This window comes from Eublepharis macularius, chromosome 2, assembly GCF_028583425.1.
Source record: "Eublepharis macularius isolate TG4126 chromosome 2, MPM_Emac_v1.0, whole genome shotgun sequence".
Lineage (NCBI taxonomy): Eukaryota > Metazoa > Chordata > Lepidosauria > Squamata > Eublepharidae > Eublepharis > Eublepharis macularius.
This window is the reverse complement of record NC_072791.1, coordinates 225,393,583-225,411,635: the sequence shown is the minus strand read 5'-3', so window position 1 is coordinate 225,411,635 and position 18,053 is coordinate 225,393,583. Positions and strand designations below refer to the sequence as shown.

Below are 18,053 nucleotides of genomic sequence, written 5' to 3'. Positions count from 1 at the left end.
TTTGCTTCATATCAGGGTGAAAACGGCGTCCCAGGTGAACGAGGAGCACAAGGCCCGCAGGGTCCTCCAGGCGCTAGAGGTGGGGCTGGCCCTCCAGGACCAGAAGGCACAAAGGTACTAAGAGGCATTCGCCTGTTCAGTGCAGTCCTTAAAATACATTCCAGCCATTGCCCCCTATCTCTTTTTGAAATAATAATTGTTCATGTTCAAAATATTCTTCTAGGGACCTGGTGGTCCCCCAGGATCTCCTGGGGCAACAGGACCACCGGGCTTGCAAGGAATGCCTGGTGAGAGAGGAGGTTCTGGAAACCCCGGACCCAAGGGAGAAAAGGTACCTGCCCATTTAAAACCTACTGAGGGCAACCCTATGATGTCCCACCTCAAGGGGTTTTCCGGGCAAGAGACGAGCAGAGGTGATTTGCCCGTCTTCTAAGTGGTCTGGAGAGCAGCTATAATTCCAGGAGGTCTCCAGGTCCCACCTGAAGGTTGACAACCCTAATCCCAGTCTAACCTCTGTTGTGTTCATGTGGACATCACTTTTTTTTAACCATGGCTGACATTTCCTCTCATGGGAGAAATTAAAGCACTGTACTTGGAGGGGGATAACTTATCCCTTTCCCTGGTGCTAGGTAGCCTGGGCTCAGTTTACCTAATAACAACAGCAACAACAACATTCAATTTCTGTACTGCCCTTCAGGACAACTTAATGCCACACTCAGAGCAGTTTACAAAGTATGTTGTTATTATCCTCACGACAATCACCCTTTGAGGTGGGTGGGGCTGAAAGAGCTGTGACTGACCCAAGGTCAAGCAGTTTCAAGTGGAGGAGTGAGGAATCAAACCTGGCTCTCCAGATTAGAGTCCTGCCACTCTTCACCACTACACTAAACTGGTGTAGTACTATATGCCATCCTTTATTTCCCTATATAAATGAAACAACAACCCTTGGGGACCGGCTAACTGCGGCTAACGTGGTTTACTAACCACTTTATTAATATTAAGAAATTACAGCAATGTCCTTCTGACTTTTGTGCTATGCTAACACACTGTCTGTTCAACAGGGAGAGCCTGGTGGCAGGGGTGGTGACGGCCTACCTGGTAAAGACGGTGCAAGGGTGAGTAGACCCTCTCATGTCCATTGAACGTGTTCATTTTTTGATAACCTGACTGCCATTCATTTTTAACAACCATAACTGCTATAGTTAAATTGACTTCAAAAAAGCACACGGTGAGTTGCTGAAATGCTCCAAAGTAATTTCAGGTAGGTACCCATGTTGGTCTGCAGTAGAACAGCAGGATTTGAGTCAAGGGTAAGCTTTGGAGAGTCAAAGCTCCCTTCCTCAGATACCTGAAGAAGGAAGCTTTGACTCTCAAAAGCTTATGCTGTGAAGATCTTGTTGGTCTCCAACAAGAGTATACTTCATTTCCCATGATTTACCTACAGTGGTGGATATTCCCAAGCATGTTCAAGAGTATCTTGGGTACTGGGGAGCGTGGGAAATTTTAGTTTCAGGTTACATCCATGCTTCGTTGGACATTATATTACCGTTATGCTTCGAAAGTCTTGTTGGTCTCCAAGGTACCACTGGGCTCAAACCCTGCTGCTCCAAGGTTTGATAATGGGACTGATGGTCTACCTGAAGACATGGTGTTAGAGATACTGTCCTACATCGTAGATACTTTTCACTATTAATGGAGCATGTGCAAAATGGACAGCCAGAGGAAAATTCCCCGTAGTCATAATCGAGGTCTCACTGCTCACTATTTACTTTGCACGATAAGGCAGCACTCACCACCAGTTTCTCCCATTTCCCCAAACTTACCCTTGTGAAAATGGACAGGAGGGAAAAGAACGCAGAGCTCCAAAGACCTTGCAACATCAGCTGTGGAGTCTCACAGGCAGGGCTTGTCCAAGTTTGCATCCTCCATGGCTAAGGCAATTAACACTCCTGACCATGTCCAGGAGACTCCATGATCATTAGGACTTCCCATGGTCATTAAGAGTGTACACTTCATTTCCCATGATTACCTGCAGTGGTGGATACTCTCAAGCATGTTCATATGTATGTCATGGCTACTGGGGACCATGGGCAATTGTAGTTTCAGGTTACACCCACGCATCATTGGACACTATATTATCATTATGCTATAGCAGTTGTTCACAAGTAGGTTTTCCAGGACGGACAAGAGAATCCTGCTGTAAATGTTTGCTGCTGTAGAAGCATAGTTCGATATCCAATGATGTGTGGATGCAGCTTCCAATTCCTCTTCAATTACTGTCAACTACCTCCTCTGTGTTCCTCAGAATTAATGGCCCACTTTCCAAGCCACCATTCCCCACACCCACCCCAATTTTCAAGACTAAATTTTGGGAGTGAGGGGACCAACCACCAGGAGGCTCTAAACCCATTATGAGCTAATTTTGTAAGCCTGTTATGAACTGATCTGAACTTCAGAGAGATTGGGCGCAGCTCCGAACTGCTCAGTGTTTTCTGAATTAGTTGTTTCCAAACTTGCCCAGTTCTGAATTTGGTGACATCCCTAAATCTTACTGAATGAGAAATTTTTGTTTATTGCAGAATACATTTCAGGTTCTGTTTCGTTGAGGAGATGCCATAGCAAAATTCTATCTCTATTTTCATTTTCTATTCAGTCACAAGGCCCTTTCCGATGTTGTCTGGGCATAGCACTAAACTCACGGCACGAGGGCGTCTTCATGGCGCGATTTCTGCTATCATCACACCATGATTCTGTTTGCCTGGTGTGAGGATGTCAGAAATCGTGCCGTGAAGACGCCCTCGTGCCGCGAGTTTAGTGCTATGCCCAGACAGGTGAAAACGGCCCTTCTCCGGAAAGAAGGGCGGTCTTCAAACACTGTGCCATATACTTGCATATAAAATTCCACATACAACCATACAGGGCTTTTTTTCACGGGGAACGCGGGGGAACGGAGTTCCGGAACCTCTTGAAAATGGTCACATGGCTGGTGGCCCCACCCCCTGAGCTCCAGACAGAGGGGAGTTTAGATTGCCCTCCACGCCGCTCAGCGGTGCGGAGGGCAATCTAAACTCCCCTCTGTCTGGAGATCAGGGGGCGGGGGCACCAGCCATGAGACCATTTTCTCTGAGGGCAACCCACTGAGTTCCACCACCTCTTTCCCCAGAAAAAAAGCCCTGGTTTTCCACTGATGAAGGCAACTTTTTGCTGAAACATGTTTGGTACTCAGTTGTATAAAGCATGCTGCTATCTTAATTGGTTAGGGAGATTTTAATAATACGTAATATTTTGTATATATTTCAACGGTATTTTCTAGTGTGATTTATTAAAGTTATATCCTCCTTCATTGGGTTAGCTATTTCTCTCAGCCTTTTGGTCCCCTGCCTTGTTCAGTTGGATTGAGTTCTCTTTCCCCTTCCTTCTTTGTTAGCAAAGTCCACCTAGATCCATGTCTTTATGATGTTCTCCGAATGTTTAGCACTCAAGAGCAATCAATCAAATGACCAACAAAACAAAGATAATTTGCCTCATTTTTTTATATTCCAGATTTTTTTTCTTAACAAATGCCCACACCTTCTATCGATAATAATTGTTTCTTTGTTTCTGATTTTTCAGGGTCCTGTCGGTTCCATCGGGCCCCCCGGTCCAGCTGGCCAACCTGGTGATAAGGTATTGGCTTCTTCTGATATAAGAAATCTCTATGTGTAAGTGTTACTGATGCACATTTTATAAACAGCTGTATTCTGAAATAAATGTATCTTTTTTTTCAGGGAGAGCATGGTTCTGCTGGACCTCCTGGCCCGACCGGTCCCCGTGGTGGGCCTGTAAGTGATGCTTTAAGGATTGGATCCAGTGTCTGTCAGTAGAACATGCAGAGAGCCCCAGATGGTCCCTGTGTCTCCCCCCTCCCGCAGGCCCATTGACCTGGTCTCCTAGGGTCACAAGACCCACATGTACTAATCATCACCTGTTTAGGGTGGGGAGGGGCAGAATCACTCTTCTTCCATCCCACCTTATAAACTGCTTTAAGCAAATGCAGAACATCCCAAACCAATCCAGAGAGCTGAATGAGTTGAGGAACAGCGTTCTTGGGTGTTGTGTTCAAGAGACGGGCTGTTTATGCTGACTCTTTCCTCTTTGCCGTGTTTGCAATTTGCAGGGGGAGAGAGGGGAACATGGGCCCCCTGGTCCGGCTGGTTTCCCCGGAGCTCCTGTAAGTATGGAGATTATTTAAAACTCTTTTTGCTCACAACTATTTCATTTTTTTTCATTTCTTCGTCAAGGATATAGTTTTATGGTTTTAAATTGTGTTTTTTACTTTGTATTGTATTATTAATTTTATACTGTATTTATTGTTATTGTAGTAGTAGTCAATTTATTGTATATAGCTGTTGGCTGTTACAAGATTACAAAACCCTCAACAGTGAGGGGTATGAATTATATACAAGTGCTAAATCAGCAAGCATGCAAAAAATAAGATATAAAAACTGGAAACCAATTTTAAAATATGACTACAGGCTCAGTACGATGGAGATAATAAAAAGAACAATTATCTAGGTAGGCTCCCTTTGCATTGCCACATTGGAGCATCTGTTCTGTGCAGCAAGGGCAAATAGTGAAACTCTATAGGACATGTAATTATTGTTATTGTAGTTTAACAATATTGTTATCTGCCCTGAGCCTGTTCGTGGGGAGGGCAGGTTAGAAATTTAATTAATGTAATTAATTAAATTAAGGGGTTACAAACTCTGGCTGGGGTCTTGCAGTAAACTTCTGGTAGCAAAAAAGCGCAACTTTTAATTCAAACCTCCCATTTGCCCTTAATACTTTTCCGGAGGGGCCCTGCCCTCCAGGAACAGCAATCGGGGGGAGAGTTTAAGGGCCAAGCTACAAGTGACGAATGACACTTGAACGGCACGTAACCCTAACCCTAAGACTGCAGTAGGTAGGGTAAGGTGAGGAAAACTCATCTTGCTAATGGAAATGCCTTCCTTTAGTGGAGATTTACCACAGGAGCTGTCATTTAAAGACACATTGAGGAAATAATTCTTATGTTATGTTCACCTTAGGCCTCACCTCAGAACACCATTTTCTAAAATAATCTTACTATTAATGCGAAGGGACCGTTCCTAAATAAGTGACTTCAAGAGGAAAGCAAAACTCAGCTCCTTGCTTACTGGCACAGCTAAGACATAATGCAAAATATGGATTCTTAGCTTGTGCAACTAAGCTTTGTCCTGCAGATGATCGTCCAAATCATGGCTTGCTTCAACTATTGGTCCAAGAGAATGCTAGTGCAAAAAAAAAAAAAAACCAATGGTCACATGGCTGGTGGCCCCGCCACCTGATCTCCAGACAGAGGGGAGTTTAGATTGTCAATCTCAACTCCCCTCTGTCTGGAGATCAGGGGGCGGGGCCACCAGCCATGTGAACATTTTCAAGAGGTTCCGGAACTCCGTTCCCCCATGTTCCAGCTGAAAAAAAGCCCTGAGAGTAACATTAATAAATCAATGTCAAACCTTAGTTTCAGATCCTGAATTGCCAGGGCCTAAGTAATCATAGTGAGTAGAATGACCCACATACAGATGCTGACACTAACAACTGTTAGTTTAATTAAACCCTGGTTTTGTGAAACCATCTAAACCGAGCCTCTCAGATCTCTTCTTTTTTCCCAACCACTCCTGCCATCTATCAGTGGCAAAAAGCTGATAATGAAGCTGTCAGTAATTCACAATGTTTTGTTCTGCTTCTTGACCAAGAAGAACAGGGTACTGCCTTTAAAAATGCAGTGATTTTAACAGTGATAAAAAATTGATGAACTGTAAGACAGCATTAGTGCTGTGCTCACTAGTTTAGCAATCAGCAACTTTCATCATGCCTGTACAAAACTAAGTGTACTAAACTTGGCATAGCATTCGATTTTGATCCCCGATTCTTTGAGATTTGTGTGAGATCATTGCCATTTGCCTCGACACTACTGACAATTTAAAAACAAAGCTTATCCAATCTCATTATGTATAGGAGTTTAAAATATATAACAATTGATCTTCATGTAGGGACAAAATGGAGAGCCTGGTGGAAAAGGAGAAAAAGGTCCCGCTGGTGAACGAGGCGAACCTGGACCCCAAGGGGCCGCAGGTCCACTCGGAGGTCCTGGAGCACCAGTAAGTATTCAACTACGGGCGTTTCAGGCCAGCACACTCATTCCTCCCTGTCAGAAGTCCTGTTCACAAGTTCCAGTGATCGCCCGTACAAGCAGCATCTAGTATCCCCTTGATGTTTCTTTATACGGGCATTGAATAATTTTCATTTTATATTCAACATATATACAGTTGAACATGTGATTGAAACCTCACATTGATCCAGGTTCTGGTCTTTGCTGGAACCGAATCTCACTTGTCTACTACAGACCCGCACAGCTATCCCCCTGAAGTTGGTCTTCATTCAATTTCACTTGTACAATGACCACAAATTAACTCTTTCTTACAAAGCTATAGCTTTTCTTTTAGATCCAACAAGAAACTTTGCCAGTACACCTACAGCTGCATTTCTAGTGCTTTCTAGCTTGTTTTTTGTTGTTCTTCTGGTACTCGTGTCTAACATTCTCGCTCACATCCTTTCTAGGGTCCATCTGGTCCAGCAGGGACGAAAGGGGAGCGTGGCCCTCAGGGTCTTCCCGTGAGTACTACTTGTCACCCTGCCCTAAACTGATGCCCTGAAGTGTTCCAACTTCAGTGCGGCAGAAACCCTTCCGGGTTCTATACTCTGCTGTGATCTAAAAATGGCACCACCAAGTTTTTCCAACATGGAAATAAATATGTCAACGAAGTATTTTGAATGGTGTTCTCCAGGTCACCTACCATTTTAGTTCAGAAAACTCTCTTTCACCATGTCCACAGACTATCGTTTGACCTTTCAGTTGCAAATATGCAAATATGTCCAGATATTATGAAAATATATTAATATTTTTTTTGCAAAGCTAATACATATTATCCAGAGATCTCTAAATTCTGTCACTGGTTATTTGTTTACTATTATGGTGGCATAATGTCGTATGTTTAAGATAATTGCTATGCAAACTATGTAATTATTTTTCTCACTGAATTGTTAGATAAAGGCAGTTCCCTTACGTGGCTAGGGATAGTACAGTTTCTTGTCTTGTACTTTTCTCTATTTCTTTTACCATTGTTAAATGACACAATATTAATACTGTTCTTATGTTTCAGGGTCAGGCAGGCTTTCCTGGTGCTCGTGGCTTACCTGGTCCCCCTGGCAACAACGTAAGAATCATAATCCCCTCACCTTGTCCATTCCATTTTATGTTTACAATCCTTTGCCCTGATCCAGCATTGTTCCTCTCATCCATCTACAGTGGCTTCCTCTGTTTGCTTGAGAGGATGTAGCAGATACTTCTGTATACAGAGCAGTGCACACAGAGAGATGCCTCCTCCATTGAAGTGAATGGGAAAACTCATTGGCAAGCTGTGTGCATTATAGCTCATACACAATGCTATCCTATGCTTGCACCTCTAAGACTAACCAAATTTGTGGTAGGGTATGAGTTTTCATGAGTCACAGCTCACTTCTTCAGATACAACTAGAATGTGACTGAAGAAGTGACCTGTGACTCATGAAAGCTCATACCCTACCATGAATTTTGTTAGTCTTACAGGTGCTACTGGAGTCTTGATTTTTTCTCCTGCTACAGACAGACTAGCAGAACCATCCTAAGCAAGGTTATTCCAGTCTAAAACCACTGAAAGTAATGGGCTTAGACTAGAGTAACTCTGCTTAGAATTGCACTGTAGCACGGTTATCCATCTTGATCTGTCCTATGCTTGTTTACTCAGAAGTAAGACCCACTTTATTCAATGGCGCATACTCCTAGGCATAGGATTGCAGCCATGGGATGCCATGAATCATTAATCAGCTGATTGGTTTTAATATTCTGTTTTAGGGCTTATCTAGGGCTTCTCTTTAGGGTTTCTCATTGCACACACTAGATCCCTCAGGCTTATGAGCCTGAGTGATCATAACAACATGGAGACCATGTGGAGGGCTCGTAACAACATGGAGACCATATTTTCCCAACAAAAAGATGGATAGGAGGATCAATTTCTACTTTTCTCCACATTGGTCAATCCATATAAAAGCAGCATATACCTTTACAGTTTTTTTCTGTTGTATGTAGTTTCTGCCATTCTCTCTAATATATATGTACAGTATAAATGTATACTCACATCTGTATCTAACTTCTTTTTTTTAACCTCGGCCAGACAAATTCAGTTATTTTAATCATATTTCAGTAGTCTTTTTCCTCCATTGTGTATTTCGTTGTATGTCGATCTTCCTTCTCGAATATCAATTTTTCAGGGCAATTCGGGCCCACCTGGCGTCGCAGGTCCCGCTGGTAAAGATGGGCCTCCCGGCCCCGCTGGGTCCACTGGCCCTGCTGGTTCCCCAGGAGGTGCTGGTCCAAAAGGAGAACCTGGCCAGCCCGGTGAAAGAGGCCCAGCAGGTGCAAGAGGAGAACCCGTAAGTATACCTTTCGGCATTAGAGCATTAACTACCACAAACACAATACAACAGAATATATATTTTCATACTGGATATGGAATGCTTGCCCTTAAATTATATTTAATATAATTAATATAGAAATTCTCTCAACAGAATTAATTTTTTAATTTGCATGTAAGAAAATGTCTCACCATATCCCGATTTTAAAATTTGGGCCAAATAAAGGCTCTAAAAAGGACAGACTATAGCCTAATAATTGGTTGTTGTTCTACTGATGTTCATTAGACCTTCATTTATACTAATCCTGCATCCTGAAATAATTTCTTAATGCATTAAATGCTTTGTATTGAATAAAGTACATTTTCATCTCTACCAACCCTCCACTCACTGCAAATGTTCTGCCATATACAAAATACTTTTTTTAAAAAGATGCCTCCTATTGAGTATAGATAATCCCTTTGTCTTAGACTCCACTGCCTGGAAGCCGTCTTTTCTGTTCCTCTTCCATTACACGTAAGCAGAAAGTTATGTACCCAAATCTGTAACAAGGAAGAAGGAAATCTACTGAGATAAAAAGACACTGAAAAACAAGATGTCCTAAAAATTCATAGCTGGGCCTGTGTCAGACCTAAATAAACTAGGAACTGTTATAAAAGATAAGAATAACCGTGTGTGTTTCGTGTCAGAGTGACATCGCTCATCTCTCATGCTGTGTGCCCATCGGATGTTGCTTAATTCTCGGTCTCTTACATCTGTTTTTGTCCTCTGTAAGGGTATATAATGTGTGTTGTGACTATATTCAGGGTTTTCATTTCTAACTGGCAGGTTAGACTGCAGATTCCACAGCTGTATCTTTTCTTTCAAACAATAAAATAGACTCTTCTCTGGTCACTGACGCCAGTTCTCTCTGTTTTAAATTACCATGTCAACCGCCTTAGTCTAAGCTGAACTGGTTTCTTTCCTAGGGTACCTCGGGTCCTTCAGGAATTATAGGCATACCTGGACAACGTGGTATTGCGGGATTGCCAGGCTCAAGGGGTTCACCAGGGCCTGTTGGTCTACCTGGTGTCAAGGTAAGGCAAACATTCTTTGAAATGGATACATTATTGAAATCATCCCAACTATCAAACAACTAGTTTTCAGTGGCAAATTATTCTACTCTTCTTAATACTTTGACTAAAATATGGAATGCTTCTGCCCAAATCTGGGACATGCAATGCAAGATGCAAAAATTATTTTATTTTTAAAAATTTAACATGGCACAGGTTTGATTCCCCACTCCTCCGCTTGAAGCCAGCTGAATGAGCTTGGGTCAGTCACAGCTTCTCAGAGCTTTCTCAGCCCCACCCACCTCAACAACAACAACAACAATAACAACATTCGATTTATATACCACCCTTCAGGACAACTTAATGCCCACTCAGAGCGGATTACAAAGTACGTCATATTATCCCCACAACAAAACACCCTGTGAGGTGGGTGGGGCTGAGAGAGCTCCAGAGAGCCGTGACTAGCCCAAGGTCACCCAGCTGGCTTCAAGTGGAGGAGAGGAGAATCAAACTCGGCTCTCCAGATTAGAGTCCCGCGATCTTAACCACTACACCAAACTGGCTCTCACCTCACAGGGTGATTGTTGTGAGGATAATAATAACATACTTTGTAAACCACTCTGAGTGGGCATTAAGTGGTCCTGAAGAGCGGTATATAAATCGAATGTTGTTGTTGTTGTTGTTATGGTTGTATCCTAAGCACTGTGTGTGGAACAGCATATATGGAAAGGAAATTTCCCATTTCCTGCTGCGACCAGCTGTGCTGCTTGAAGTGCAGTTTATAGACTTGATTGATCCATGGGAAGCGCATGTGGTACAATGTGGTGGTCTATGGTGGGACAGGGAATTGGTAGACACCTCGTGTGAGCAGAAGTATTCTTTCCATGAGGGGAAGGACACCTACAGTGAAATCCTAAACAGAGTTACTCCAGTTTAAACCCATTGAAATCAATGGGCTTAGACTGGAGTAACTCTGCTTAGGATTTCACTGTTAGGATCCTACCCATTGAACATAAAACGTATTAATAGACGGTGTGATCTCATCAGATGTCCTCAAACTCAAATTTCCATGTTATACAAATAGAGCTGCGGGTTACCAAATAGTAACTTGTAAAAAGAACTTGTAGGAATAATACATACCATTATCTTCATTGGTTCCCCCTCTGTTATTAGTGATTCCTTTCTTGAAGGCTGTATTCACCGTTTCCAATGTTCACTGAATATTTAAGTCTAGCAGCTTGTAGCATATATAAGATTATTTAATGACATTCCTCATTCCAATGATGGGTCCAGAGAGCCACTGCCAATCGGAGCAGACGATACTGACCTTACTGGACCAATGTTCTCATTCAGTATAAGGCAGCTTCATAAATGAAAACCCAGGATTTCATAAACTGAGCAATTTACCCAAATCATAGAGTCGTCGTACATTTTCATGATACTTTATGACACTCATCAACAATTTCCATTGGTTGTGCTCTAAGCCATGCACATTTTTCATGGAGTCCTTAAAACACCATGTGTTGTATGCAGTTACAAGCACAGCTAGTTTGCAGAAGTGGCTAATTAGATTTCTCTCATGGGAGAAATCAATCCACAATTTACACATATACCAAATAAATATTATTCAAAATGCTCATGTGCTTCAATCAATCCATACCCAACTCATACACAGTTTCAAGAATATTTCAAATGCCCAAACATAGGGGCTGTACATTCATAAACATAATAGAAAGGAACAAATCCAGGATGAACATCAAAGTCCAAAAGTTTAGTCTCTTTCATATAAAGCGAAAATGGCACTGTATCTTCTTTCTCTGTGGAGTGGTGGAAGAGAGGAAAGATGAAACAAAACTCCATGCAGAAGTGAGCTTTGTTGTCTTCCCTTTCCGGTAGCCCTTATTCCCATCACAAGCAACCTTGGAAAGATGGAGGACCCTCAAGAATGGGACTGTAGGGAGAGCTATGACTATAGGTGGGCACGAACAGGGAAAAAACCTGAACATGATGTTTGTTGTTCATTGCCATCCACGAACAGGGAATCACGAACAACCACGAACATGACCCTGTTCACGAACATGTTTGTGGTTGGTTGTTCGTGGGAGGGAGGGGAGAGACTTGGAAGGGAAGAAAGTTCCCTGTGCCATTTGCAAACGGCGTGGGGAACCTCCTTCCCTTCCAAGTCTCCCTCCCTCCAGCTAGCTAGAGGGAGTGGGGTGGGGGGAGACTCTGAAGGGAAGAAGGTTCCCCATGTTGTTTGCAAATGGCGTGGGGAACCTCCTTCCCTTCCAAGTCGCCCTCCCTCCAGCTAGCTAGAGGGAGTGGGGTGGGGGGAGACTCTGAAGGGAAGAAGGTTCCCCATGTTGTTTGCAAATGGCGTGGGGAACCTCCTTCCCTTCAAAGTCTCCCTCCTTCCAGCCGGTTGGAGGGAGGGGGGGAGACTTTGTCAGGAGACCCCTGACAATTGGCTGAGTTGGGGGTGAAATGCCCCTCTCCCTGTTGCTGTGCAGCAGCAGGGAGAAGAGCATTTCACCCCGGCAAGCTGCACTCAGCCGCTTGTCAGGGGTTTCCCTGACAAACAGCTGAGTGGGCGATTTAAATGTCCCTCTTCTTGCACTGCGCAACAGCAGGGAGAGGGAAATTTAAAGCCCGGCAGGCTACAATAAGCCCTTGTCAGGGTTTTCCCTGACAAGCCACTGAGTTGGCGGTGAAGTGCCCCTGGGCTTAGATTGGGGTTTCCAGGGCAACAGGAGTTCAGACAGAGTTCAGAAAGTCCGTGGCTACTGCTGCCAAGGGAATTGATTGAAAGGCGCCAGACTGTCTGGCTTGACGAATGGCTGATGAACACCACGAACAGGGCTTGGAACGAACACATGTTTGTCAGGAACGGAGCCTCACGAACAGCTTGCTTGCAAATAGCTGATCAGGCTGTTCGTGGCTTTTTTGTTTGTTTGTATTGCTGTTCGTGCCCACCTCTGGCTACGGCAGGAAGGGAGAATCAAGAGGAAACATCCCTTTCTGCTCTTGCATGGAGAAGGAGAAAATCTGAAAATTTACACACACACACACACACACACACAGACAACACACACACTTCCCTCCAGGTTTCCACAAGTTCTCATTAGTTTAAGCAAGCTAACTTGTCTTTCCCTCTTTTCTGACATTTAATTCACTCTCCACATTGTGTGCCTCCCAGAGCATGTTCAGTTCGCATCAGAGAAGGAAGGAAGCTTTAACTTGACAGTTGGCCATAGAAGGGCATCACGTCAGGGGTCTGAATTCAGCGGGAGTTTGGTATAAAGTTGTGGCGTAAGCTCAGCTCTTCCTGCTTATGCCTTACTCTTAGCGTGAGAATAACCCACAAAATGGGGTGTGCTCTTATATAACACCCCATTCTGCTTAGTGCACCAATAGAATTGCAAACAACTGTGTGCCTGTGGGGCATCTACTGCCAACTAACTATGCACGGACCTTTTCTAATGGCTCCTATTTTGTGAAGAACTGCTTATGAATGCATAGTTTAGAGGGATCTTTTTTTTAAAAAAAAAGCCATGTGTCTTCGATCTATTTCCTTTTCTACACAGGGTGAAGATGGGAAACCGGGATCCAATGGTAGCCCCGGAGAACGAGGCCCTGCAGGTCCCCAAGGTCCTCCTGGACTGAGTGGATCACCCGGAGAATCTGGCAGAGATGTAAGAAATGCTTTCATATTCTGTTAGTTCTGCCTTGGAGATCTACAGTCTAATGACACATGGCTATATCATGCTATGTACACATCAGATAAATAGATATTCCTACATCCTTCTCAGCTTTATAAGCTAGTACAAGTAAGGCCTTAAACTTCCTTTTTGTAAACACCGAAGACTGGTGCGATCCTACGCGCACTTGTACAATGAGGAGAGGTGGGGCCAGCAGTTCCTTATATTCTCAGCTACCTGACCCCTCTGGTTGGGAGGGAAAACTGCACCCCTCTGGTGGGGAGCCAGGCCCCATCTGCCAGCCACCGCCCCGGCTGTCCTTATTGGGTGGCTGGGATGTTTAAACCCTTTGGTTGCAAGCCCACCCAGGGAAGCTGGGCGAGTTTGCAAACCTGGTGGCCACCATGCTTCATGCCCCCCCCCGCCACCCGCATGCTGCAACCCAGGCCGCCCAGGTAAGTCTGGGGGCCATGGTTTCTCAGTATCCGTACTCCTGCTCGTCAGTGAAATCTTTTCATACATATTGCTGTCGGTTTATGGGCAGAACTAGCTATTAAGTGTTCGACTTCTTTTGTGAGGGCCTGCGTGGGGGCTTTCCCTTGGTCTCTTATATTGCTGAAAATCACAACATCCATGGTGTTTTTGCCAATTTAGGAAAATATAAAAGTACTCAGTGAAGGTTAAAGCCGCATGAAAGGGAACTCATTTTCGCAGAAAATGGCAGGAGGGAAAAGTGTTGTGAAGCTCTTCTTCCTCCTCATGCTTTTCTTCCACATAGCAGCCTTGGCAGCTATGTTATATATTTTTTAAAGTTTGAAAAAAAGAATCACAGAGCTACATGCACAGAGACCCATTCAGGCATGAAAACTATCACTTGATACTATAGCCATTGAGGAATGCACATGTGAAGTGGCTCTTAATATTTGAACAATCATTGAGTTGTAGGGGAAACAACTTTGATCAATTTTTCCAAAAGGATAGCTTCAACAGCGTTAAAACTCTTGGTAGGGAGACTCCGTTCAAGTTACAATCGTGCTTAATATTTATCTTTCACCAGGGCTTTTTTTCAGGGGGAACATGGGGGAACGGAGTTCCGGAACTTCTTGAAAATGGTCACATGGCTGGTGGCCCCGCCCCCTGATCTCCAGACAGAGGGGAGTTTAGATTGCCGTCGGAGGGCACTCTAAACTCCCCTCTGTCTGGAGATCAGGGGTGGGGCCACCAGCCATGTGACCATTTTATCCGAGGGCAACCCACTGAGTTCCACCACCTCTTTTCCCAGAAAAAAAGCCCTGTCTTTTACACATTTTCTGTTTCTTCTGTTGTTTTCATTCTGTGCTTAAACACATGTATTCCTATCTTTGCAAGGGCAATTCTGGACAAGATGGTGTGCCAGGTCGTGACGGGTCTCCAGGACCAAAGGTGAGAAGCTACTCAATTGATACAAGCATGTGCGCTCTGCAAACCTCCAATAATTTTCGTCACCACTCCTCTGCCCTGATCAATACCGGAGTTTGCCAGAGGATGGATTGATTTGGCATTTGGTAAATAAATGCATTCCTCACATTTTCTCCGGTTGTTTTCTCCTCAGGGTGATCGAGGTGAAAACGGCTCTCCAGGGACACCAGGGCTTCCAGGCCATGTTGGTCCCCCAGGGAATGTTGGTCCATCTGGAAAACCAGGGGATAGAGGAAGCCCAGTAAGTGTGAAAACAATGTTGGACCTTACGCAGATTAACTTCCATTCAGCTGAAGGCCCGTTTTACTAGAATCCCCCGAGAAACAATATTGTACTTATTGTAAGGATCAAGTTGATTTGATTGCCCCTATCCTTCTTAGTAGCCCCTGTTATAATTCACTTCGCAACCAACATATTACTCCCTGGACTGACCATCTATAGAACATTTCTGAACAACAGAAACTAAAGATTTTACTATCAGGCAAGATAAAAAAGTCCACATGTGATCTAGCCATATTTATCTATGCAGTTATAAAATACAAAATACTTGGATGTATGGCTTGTAGGCTGTTAAGTTACAAGGAAAAGACAGGCAAAGTATTAGGAAGAAGTCACATTTTTGCCTCTTGCTCGTGGTAACACTGCACATTCTCTGAAGGGATCTTCAGTGTAGCTCAACATAAGATGGACTCGTTTAAACAAACTACTGGTACTTGATTCTGACCATCTAGCAACATATACTAGAAAAATAAAACCTGGACGTAACTTTAATCAGGGCTTTTCATATCATTCCAAATGAGTTAGTTGCCCGAGACCCTGTTTCCTTTGAAATGCTGAGAGGAACAAGCTGTGTAAAATGAAAATTCCACAGCTGAATTGGGTCTTGTTTCTTAACTTACCTGAAGTCACTTTTACCAATAACCGTTTGAAGATCAACCCAGCAGGAACATCAAACCAATCTAAGTGTGGCTGCTTGTGAACAGCAATGGAATGTAGATGCTTGTGAAATCCTAGTGCATAGAGGCAGCCGTCATAAATCATATGCAGTGCTACATATGGGGACAGAACCTGGGATATGAATGTGTTCCTTCTTCTCTGACTCTGCCTGTGTTATGTGCTTTCCTGCTGTTTCCGACTTACGTCACCAACAGGGCTTTTTTTCAGCGGGAACGCGGGGGAACAGAGTTCCGGAACCTCTTGAAAATGGTCACATGGCTGGTGGCCCCGCCCCCTGATCTCCAGACAGAGGGGAGTTGAGATTGCCCTCCGCGCCACTGAGCGGCGCGGAGGGCACTCTAAACTCCCCTCTGTCTGGAGATCAGGGGGCGGGGCCGCCGGCCATGTGACCATTTTCTCCGAGGGCAACCCACTGAGTTCCACCACCAATTTTCCCAGAAAAAAAGCCCTGGTCCCCAACATGTCCTATCATTAACAGCCTCGCACGGATCAAATGGGAGGTTGCGGCTTCCTTTACGGAGTCAAGCCATCTCATATTGGGTCTTCATTTCCCCTATAGCCTTCCACTTTTCCTAGCATTATCTTTTGCAGTGGGTCTTGTCTTCTCATGATGTGACCAAAGTATGATAGCCTCAGTATAGTCGTTTTAGCTTCTAGGGAGAATTCAGGCTTCTCTGACTGCACGTTGGCTTCTCTAACTAGCGTGTCTAAGCATGAGTATAATTGTACCTTCTTAGAAATGTCCATTCCTGTTTTCCCACAGGGTCCTGCTGGTCCGGCTGGCCCCTCTGGCCCTGCTGGTATTCGTGGTGCTCCTGTAAGTCTCTGCTTCTGAGTTACGACCTTTTCATACGTTACGAGTCTCCTTAACTTATCACGCATTGTAACTCTTCATCAATGTTTCAAAAGGGCCCCGCTGGTGCACGTGGTGATAAAGGTGAAGCTGGAGAACGTGGCCTCAATGGGATAAAGGGTCATCGAGGATTCCCTGGTAACCCAGGACCTCCTGGTGGAGTTGTAAGTTTTCATGACTGGATTAGTTGGTATAACATTTTTACTATGTCGGATTTTCCACAGGATCCCAATGGACTAGAAATTATTCCATCAGATTTGTACAATAACACATTTTTTTCAGATTTCAACTAGCAGTTCATACACAATTGTATGTTTATTTGGAGAAAATTAGGAGTGAAGTTATAGATCTGATGGAATTGACTTTCCCATTTCTTGGTGGTGGGTTATGTTCACAGGACAAGGGGGCTGTAGCCTACGACTTCACTTCACCGACAGCTATACCTATACCTTTCTATACCTTTCTTCAAGGCTAGGAGCCTTGAATGAGGATAAAGTATAGGAGGAGAGAATGTCCTAAGGCACTTTATATGCCCATTGGAGAGAAAGCTGGGGTTTGACAGGAACAAACAAAGAAACAAATAAATGTTAAGAAGAGCTGCTGCATGAGACCAAAAGTCCAGCATTCTATTTTCATCAATGAGACTGAAGTCCAGAAGCAAAACTCTTCCTTTTCATTTGTGTGTGTGTGTGTGTGTGTGTGTGTGTGTGTGTGTAAGTATATAGGTATAGATACTATCCATGAATGTTTTAAGAAGCCTTCTGATTTAGAGGTCATAGCAGCGTATGCAACATAACAGCAGTCAAGGAAGACAAATGTTGTGTCTGGACTTATTTTATGCTGTTCTTGTCTTTACAGGGTGCAATGGGTCCCCAAGGTCCAAATGGAAGCCCAGGACCTGCCGGAGCTAGAGTAAGAAACCTTCACTATCGTTTATGGTTACAGAGTTCAGGGAGAGCTAGAGAACTCCAATCCTATGTTTGCTTATTTATATATAAGCTCATCCTAATATATAAAAGGCTAACCATGTTCTAGACAACTCACTTCCTACCCTGGTGCACCTCTGGAGGGCGCTGCTCTGGAGAGAAGCCCAAAAGAGGCAGCCCGTCCCTCTGAGAGTGGAGGAGGTGGCAATGCCCACCCCAAGGCATCACCCAGCTGGGTTGAGAAGCGGAGCAGGTGACAATGCCCACCTGCCACCTTCACCCAGCTGGGATCAGAGGCGGAGCAGGGGGTGATGCTCCCTCCCCGCACCCAGCTGGGAACAGTAGTGGAGCAGGTAACAATTTCGCCCCCCCCCCCTTCACCTGCCCGGAATCAGGCATGGAGCAGGAGGCAATACCCCCCCCCCTTCACCTGGCTGGGATCAGTAGTGGAGCAGGTGGCAATTTTGCCCCCCCTCATGTGCCCGGAATCAGGCAAGGAGCAAGAGGCAATACTCACTTCCCTTCACCTGGCTGGGATCAGTAACGGCACAGGTGCCAATACCCGTCCCTCCCCTTCACCTGGCCAGAATCAGGAGCT

General features: G+C 44.4%; 1 protein-coding gene across 1 annotated transcript in view; it reads left to right on the top strand.

The window, feature by feature from the left end:
- COL3A1 (collagen type III alpha 1 chain) overlaps window positions 1-18,053 on the top strand; it is a 103,981-nt gene that overhangs the window by 78,424 nt on the left and 7,504 nt on the right. Inside the window, exons 30-46 of the mRNA XM_054970369.1 lie at window positions 16-114; window positions 224-331; window positions 1,062-1,115; window positions 3,613-3,666; window positions 3,768-3,821; window positions 4,157-4,210; window positions 6,054-6,161; window positions 6,622-6,675; window positions 7,224-7,277; window positions 8,371-8,532; window positions 9,480-9,587; window positions 13,148-13,255; window positions 14,630-14,683; window positions 14,853-14,960; window positions 16,440-16,493; window positions 16,586-16,693; window positions 17,388-17,441. Of these exons, the coding sequence (XP_054826344.1) occupies window positions 16-114; window positions 224-331; window positions 1,062-1,115; window positions 3,613-3,666; window positions 3,768-3,821; window positions 4,157-4,210; window positions 6,054-6,161; window positions 6,622-6,675; window positions 7,224-7,277; window positions 8,371-8,532; window positions 9,480-9,587; window positions 13,148-13,255; window positions 14,630-14,683; window positions 14,853-14,960; window positions 16,440-16,493; window positions 16,586-16,693; window positions 17,388-17,441 (1,395 nt within the window). The remainder of the gene's footprint in view (window positions 1-15; window positions 115-223; window positions 332-1,061; window positions 1,116-3,612; window positions 3,667-3,767; window positions 3,822-4,156; window positions 4,211-6,053; window positions 6,162-6,621; window positions 6,676-7,223; window positions 7,278-8,370; window positions 8,533-9,479; window positions 9,588-13,147; window positions 13,256-14,629; window positions 14,684-14,852; window positions 14,961-16,439; window positions 16,494-16,585; window positions 16,694-17,387; window positions 17,442-18,053) is intronic.